The following is a 7,486-nucleotide window of genomic DNA, read 5'->3' as shown; positions in this document are numbered from 1 at the left end:
TAATTTTCGAATGTCCCTCCAAAAATTTGGAGGCTTCATATCGAAAACCATCTTGATCATCTCAAGATTTGCCTCGATGTCTCTCTTTATCACCATAAAGCCAAGAAACTTCTCCGACGTGACATCGAAGGCGTACTTAGTCGGGTTTAGTTTCATATGGTGCTTCCTTAGGGCATCGAAAGCTTCAAGCAGGCCATTGATATGGAGGGCAGCTTCAGTGCTTTTCATGAGCATGTCATCGATGTAGACCTCCATGTTACATCTAATCTGATCTTTGAAGACTTTGTTGATCAGCCTTTGATACATTGCTTCGATATTTTTGAAGCCAGAGGGCATGACTTTGTAGCAGTATAGATCCTTCTCTATGATAAATGCCATCTTCTTCTCATCTTCGGATACCATCCAGATCTGATTGAAGTCAGAGAAGGCATCCATAATGCTGAGCAGTTGATGTCCTCACGTTGCATCGACTAGTTGATCTATTCTAGAGAGTGAAAAGTTATCCTTAGGACAGACTTTGTTCAAGTCAGTATAGTTGATGCAGATCTATCATTTTTCATTTACTTTTTTGACCATCGCTATATTCACGAGCCAATCCAGATAGGTTGCCTCATGGATGAAGTTCGCTATCAATAACTTATCAATTTCTTTATCGATGACCTTCTGTCACTCTGAAGCAAAGCTTCTCTTCTTTTGTCTCACCGGCTTATAGTCAGGATCAATGTTTAGTCTGTAGATAATGACTTTTGGAGGAATGTCTGGTATGTCTGAGGTAGATCAGGTAAAGACATCCATATTTCTTCTTAAAAAATTAAGTAGCTTCTCTCACAGTTCCTCACTCAATGAAGATCCGACTTGAATGGTTTTAGTTGGGTTTCCACTGTATAGAAAAACTAAAATGAGCTGCTCTGCAGGTTCTTCCCGACTTTTGACTTCTCTCTGATCCAGTCTGTCATCAATGAGGAGAGTTTCGACTAGTCTTTTTCCATTGAGAGTGGTTAAGTAGCATTATCGGACAAATTACTGGTCTCCTCTCATCTTGCCGACTCCTTTCTTTGTCGGAAAGTGCACGAGCAGATGGTACATTGAGACTATCGCTCGAAGCACATTTAGTTTGGACTGCTCTTAGATAACATTATAGGCAGATGGGACCCAGGCTACAAGAAAGCTGAGGTGCATGGTTGACTGTCGAGGTAATTGTTCGATCATGACAGAGAGTTCAATCTCACCCTCCACCTTGACCAAGTCATCTGTAAATCCGATTAGAGGAATGCTGACTAGTCTGAGAAGGTTAGCACAAAGCTACATCTGGGAGAAACAGTCATAGAAAATCATATCAGCGAAACTTTTATTATCAACAAGATATGTTTTTACATCATATTTGTCATTTGTCATTGATATAACTACAGCATCATTGTGAGAGTCTGGACTCCTCACAAATCTACTACGGTAAAAGACGATGTCATTGTCGGCCCGCTGCTGCTTGGGAGTGTGTTCAGAGTCGTCCACCCCCTGGAGCCATGGTCCTATCGAGATCATGTTGAACACATCTACTATCAATTGGATGTGAGTCTCTTTCTCTAGTTTTAGATGAGGTGGATCAAAAAGTAGCTGCGTAGGTCACTCTCGCGCATACTTCCTGAGATATCTCCATTTTATCAGGTCCTCGATCTCGTTCTTCAACTGGCGGTACTCCTCTATGTCGTGTCCGTGATTGCGATGGAAGCGGCAGTAGCGCTTTCGATCATGAGATTTCATCTTCATCGATGAGGGTCGGCGAAGAAAGTTCTCCCCCTCTATCTCCATAAGGATCGACGATCGAAAAATAGTCAGAGGTGTGTAGGAGTCATACCTGCTTACAAAGTTCTTGGGCTTCTGGTTTAATCAGAAAGGTGGAGCCTCCTTCTCAGTACGGATCCGACTAAGCTCCCCAAAGACTCCTCCTTTTCTGGCCTTCTTTTTTGGGCCCTTTCTCTCGAACTGGCGTCGGTTAGTCGCGGCTTCCTCGATGCGGTTGTATTTTTGTGCACGCTTAAGGAGTTTGACGTAGGACTGAGGAAGCATCTTGTCCAAAGAGTAGATGAATCTAGAGTTCCAGAGTCCCCGCTTCATCGTCGTGATAGCCGTCGCCTCATCGAGGTCCTTGACCTCTAGGGTGGCAGTGTTGAAACACGCCACGAAGTCGCATAGTGATTCTCTATCTTGTTGCCTGATGGAGAAAAGACTATCAGTAGTTCTAGATACTCTCTGATTTGTGTTGAAGTATGCCATGAACAGTTGCTCAAACTGCTTGAAAGAGTTGATGCTTTCTGGTTGTAGCCTCGAGTACCATGCTCGTGCGATTTTTCGAAACTAGAAAGGCGATGCAGCGGAGGCCGTCAGATGCCTCTTGTAAAAGCATGAGAGCTTTGTAGCTTTTAAGATGATCGAGTGGGTTAGTGGAGCTATCATATGGCTCGATTTGTGGTATCTTGAACTGACTAAGAATCGGTTCATCGAGGATCCATCTTGAGAAAGGTGGATCGTACTGATCCCAAATTCATTGGTCAGGTCTCAATGATTGGTCTGGAGCCGCTCCAGGCGGTGATCTATCTCTTTTAGTTTTCGATCATACTCGTCCAGCCATTATTGCAATACATTGGGATGCCGTGAGTAACCTGGAATAGAACCTTTCCCAGAAGAAGAGGATCTTGACGGAGACCGCAGCCTCTTCCTCTTGGGCTGAGTTCTTCAAGGGGAATGTGGAGGCCGGCAATCACTGGAATCGACACACGAAGCGTGCGGAGATTCTAAACACAGTGACCGTCAAGCGGGTGGAGAACTCGCCCGACGGGAGTGCCACGTAAAGTGACGGATTGGAGATCGTGGTCGGTGACTACGTCCGGAAGGTGCATCACATGATGCGACCTCTTCCAGTTGTTGTTGCTAGAGACCTTGGACAGCTTCTGTCAAATTTTTTACCTACTGCACAAGGACAGCAAATCCAGGATCCACCATCACCGATAGTCGTGAAGCACTCGGCTCTTCATGGGTCACCAAACGTGCGTCATGCCATGACGAGCGTCGAACACAGCTTGCAGAAACATTCTGCGCCCTCGTCTTGGCTATAGGGGTTCTTGAGAGAAAAAATTTTTTTCTACTGCGACCTCCCCTTCCTGGTGCATCGAACTATTATGGCCTTTCTCCGATGGATAGTCGATAGTCGGTCTGGAGCCGACTAGGGGCCGCACCTGTTGGGAGTTAGCGAGAATGTTGAAAAATGGTATGCCATCATCGGAGAAGGTGCACACAGTCAAGACCAAGACTGAGAGCGGTGAGAATGACTGAAGAAGGGTAGTGCCGGGCTCTGTCCGGTGCCAAAGAAGAAAGGCCTAAAAATAAGTCCCATCAGAGGTGGCTCCGACGAGGACCCTCTGACATTCAAATTAGTGAGGTGGCTCGTGAAAAGAGAGCGACAGAGTCTCTGGGTTGCAAATAGTATGCTTACCTGGAGGAGTCTCTGCTTACGATGATCATGTCGATCGTGTATTATCATACAGCATAGTGTGGTGTCGCATGGGCATCTTTAAATATTGACGATGAGTGTGCCCTGTATTCGGCACGGATAGTGTGGCGGATGCCACTGCACGTAGGAAATAATAAATGACCTCATGGGCGCATTTAATGAATTCATAGCATCCCATCATGATACGCAGTCAGAGTATGGCGTTTGAGTGACATGACCCTGATACGGTCTGTCAAAATGGCATGGTGACCATGCTTGATTCTCAGCTAGTTGGTAAAGACCCGCGTTGTCAAAGTCGGCAAGATAAAGCCATTGAGAGGTGGTATCCCGTCGTCGACTGACATAGTCGACCGTACACCGAATAGGAAGTCGGTTTCAGGCTGAGTGCTATTGAGTGTAAGTGGCCGTAGGTGGCACATCAACTTTAGTCGGCCTGATGCCGATTAAGAGAGAGCTGCCTTTAGTCGGCAGAGTATCGTTGATAGAGGCCGTCATTGAGTCGACCAGGTAGGACTCATTGATCTGAGTCGGGAAAGGCCACAGTGGTTTAATCGGTGCGACTTTTTTAGTCGGCATGGAGACAAGTAGGAAGGTAATCGATTAATCGATGAGAATCTATACCAACACCCCCTTATCTCCTTCGGTGCGAACGAACTTTCTTGCAGATGTCCAGAATCCAGACCGGTGTCTATCTACTCTAGATAGGTGGAAGATCCGAGCTGACCTTCCATGTCATACCACATCGGAGAGACCGAGCAATAATGTCCCATCCATTTCTATCATTTATTGGCATGATCAAGTGCTCTTCCATTCAAGCAGCTTCCATCATGTTGTCCCTAGTTGCCCCCCTCTCCCGCTCCTCACTATCCCAATGCTCGTCCGATTACATGCTTCTGACTTCTCACGTTATTTTTGCTTTTATTATTTAAAAAATAAATATATTTTTTTATTATGAGAAATCTGAGAAAAAATTCTATCTTTATTCTATCTTTATTTTTAAATTAAAAAAATAGAAACATTACCGAATGCAGCCTCGATTTGGGTAAAAAGCAATCATGCCCAAACAAGATCAACCACTATTTATCCATCAATCAACACACTGGGATTTTATTAGACGTGCAAAGACGATACGTTAGTTGCCAATGACGGGAATCCTGGCTCACGCATGAACAACATAACACTGGCATCTCTCTGTTCCTCGAAAAGAAAAAAAAAAAAAGCACCGGCATCTCTCTCGAAGCATTCCACAATATTTGTCAAAATCCGATCTCCACACAATTGCACAATATTTGTAAAAATCCGATCTCCACACCATTGCTAATAGACGGTGTGATCATGGTGGAGGCGGGCCGCGCGGTCCATGGTGATGATGCGGCGGACCGGGTGGCCGCGGCCCTCGTGGTTCTGGCCGGGGCTGCGGCGGCGGCGGCGGCCGCGGCGGTTCTCGACGGGGTGGCGGAGGTCCTGGCGGCGGGGCCCTGGGCGGTTCTGGACGGGGCGGCGGGGCCCTGGGCGGTTCTGGACGGGGCGGCGGAGCCCTGGGAGGTTCTGGCCGGGGCGGCGGGCCCCTTGGGGGTTCTGGCCGGGGCGGCGGGCCCCTGGGCGGTTCTGGCCGGGGCGGCGGGGCCCTGGGCGGTTCTGCCTGGGGAGGCGGGGCCCTGGGAGGTTCTGGCCGGGGCGGCGGGGCCCTGGGCGGTGCTGGACGGGCCGGCGGGGCCCTGGGCGGTTCTGGACGGGCCGGCGGGCCCCTGGGCGGTTCTGGCCGGGGTGGCGGAGGGGCCCTGGGCGGTTCTGGTCCGGGTGGCGGTGGCGGCCTGGGCTGTTCTGGCCGGGGTGGTGGACGACCGGGCGGTGGTGGCCTGGGAGGCTCCGGTCTGGGTGGCGGCGGTTCAGGTCTGGGCGGTGGCGGCCTGGGAGGTTCCGGGCGAGGACGCGGAGGGCCGGGTGGGCGTCGCCTGTGTCTAGGCCGGGGCGGCATTGTGATGAAAAGGGATGGAATGTGAGAGGACGTTTGGTTCCAGATCCCGGAAGCTGGCCTCTTAATTATAGAGGAGATGAAGGACACAATTACTTGGCTTGGAGGTCAAAAATGAAAAAGCTTGTCATCATCAAGTTTGTTTTGCCATTGACTTGCCGTTGGATGGACTGCGTCACAGTGGATTCTTCTTACTTCTTAGTTAAGATTTCAGAGAAATTATCAGGTTATATCACCATCTTGTGGGCAATGCATCCCGTTTAGAAGAAGAACAGGGGAACAAGGTTACGGGATGCCAGTAAATTACGGGATGTCAGTAAATTATTGCGTCTCTTATCTCTTGGAACGACTTTACCTGGCTAAAACGTTTCAGTGGCGGAGTTGAGTTTAAAGAGAGAACGAGGCAGGAGGCTTCCGGGTCGGGCGCAGAAACAATGTAAATTTTAACCCGCCCATTTGCATCCCTAGCCAAGTATCACGCACTCGAAGTACCATGACAATAATAATTGTTGCAACCAATCCCCGTAGGTGTCTGACTTCGATGGAGAGCTATCTGTAAAATAAATTTATTTGTCAGAATTTATCCGATCGAGATTTATCGATGTCTAAGTCAGCGGAGAATGATGAACAGGAGATTGAGAATGAAATTTGATAGAGTTTTGGTACAGAAACCTCCCTTACCACTGCTATTCCCTTACCTCCCATTTATAGGTGATTCATGTATAGCGGTTGAGCATGTGAGGTCTCACTTATTATGGCACCAAAGGGTAGTTAATCCTTATTATTGGGTCATAATCATGGAGTTAGTGGGCAGCTTATGCCTACTAACGATCGTGATATGCGGTCGTTACGCGTTTTTCACAATTATGGTATCATGATTGTAGATTCTGATTTTATAATAGGTCGGTAATTCCGATATACTAACTGGCCATCGATTTCTTATATTTCACACCGAAGAGTCATCGGTAACACAATGTATTGGGTCACTTAGATTGATTGCTGCTTGAGAAGGTAATCGGAAGTTATCGATAGGCAGTCGGCCATTCTTCGTGTTCTATGATGCCGATGGGATATCAGAATGATGAACCTTATAGATGCTACAGTCGAACCAATAAGTCCTCTGGCGGTCCTATTTTAACGATTGGTGAGACCTTTCGGTCTGACATCCGTTGCTGATGTGGAATCGGGGCCGATCTCAAATCTAAGGAAGCAGATCCGATTATCCCAATAATTGTCCTCCACTCCCAAGTCTCAGATGATCTGATACGTTGGACGATGGGAGTCAGCGTATCTTCTGCCATGACTTCGAACCCCGATTTTGTGTTCATTTCGGTTGCAAACATTAATGATTATCTCGAAAATAAAAAAATCTTCAGTCATTTTGTCATTTCGATAATTGTATGATCATCATTAGAATACCAAATCGAAGAAATAGCTATTTAATATTGCAGTCGATCAGACAGCGGAACAATTCAATTGATTTGATTTTGATCGATTGGATGCCGCCACGTATCCGATGATTGTTGGTTCTTAACGATTTATGTGGATCGTGCCGATGTATCTTGATCAGATGATAGGTACGTCGAAAGGTTCAGATGATGATTGGTCTTGATATTGCAAACTTATCGCAACCATTGGTGGGTTCTATATAAAGATCGTTTTTTCCCTTCATTTGGGTCTTTTGCAACTCTGAGAATATGAGAATTCTCCCACGAGCATTGAGAGCTCCATTGAAGGAGATCACCTTCTTCTTCTCTGCATCTTAGGAATCTTCAAGATTTCCTTTTGCTTTTAAATTGGCTTTCATTTTCTCCTTCTCTTCGCTTCTTTTTCGATTTTCTCTGCTATTGTTAATGGCTAGTAGTAATAGGAAGGGTAAGGGTAAGATTAGGGAAGACGATGATAGACCTGTAGGTCGGGTCTCTCATCCAGAATCCTCTCGGGGTAGTCGATCAGTTAGTTCAGTGGACGACTCCCTTTCGGATCCGACCGTGGAAGCTTCTTCT

General features: G+C 47.0%; 1 protein-coding gene across 1 annotated transcript; it reads right to left on the bottom strand.

Annotated features, from left to right (window-relative positions):
- Positions 1-4,578: 4,578 nt before the first annotated feature.
- On the bottom strand, positions 4,579-5,545 carry LOC140853091 (uncharacterized; the record flags this gene model as incomplete). The annotated part of the gene is made up of 1 exon (XM_073247194.1): positions 4,579-5,545. A coding segment is annotated over one exon (723 nt), but the record flags the coding sequence as incomplete, so codon positions are not given.
- Between the last annotated feature and the right edge of the window lie 1,941 nt (positions 5,546-7,486).

This window comes from Elaeis guineensis, chromosome 13 (genome assembly GCF_000442705.2).
Source record: "Elaeis guineensis isolate ETL-2024a chromosome 13, EG11, whole genome shotgun sequence".
Lineage (NCBI taxonomy): Eukaryota > Viridiplantae > Streptophyta > Magnoliopsida > Arecales > Arecaceae > Elaeis > Elaeis guineensis.
This window is presented reverse-complemented; position numbering and strand designations above follow the sequence as displayed.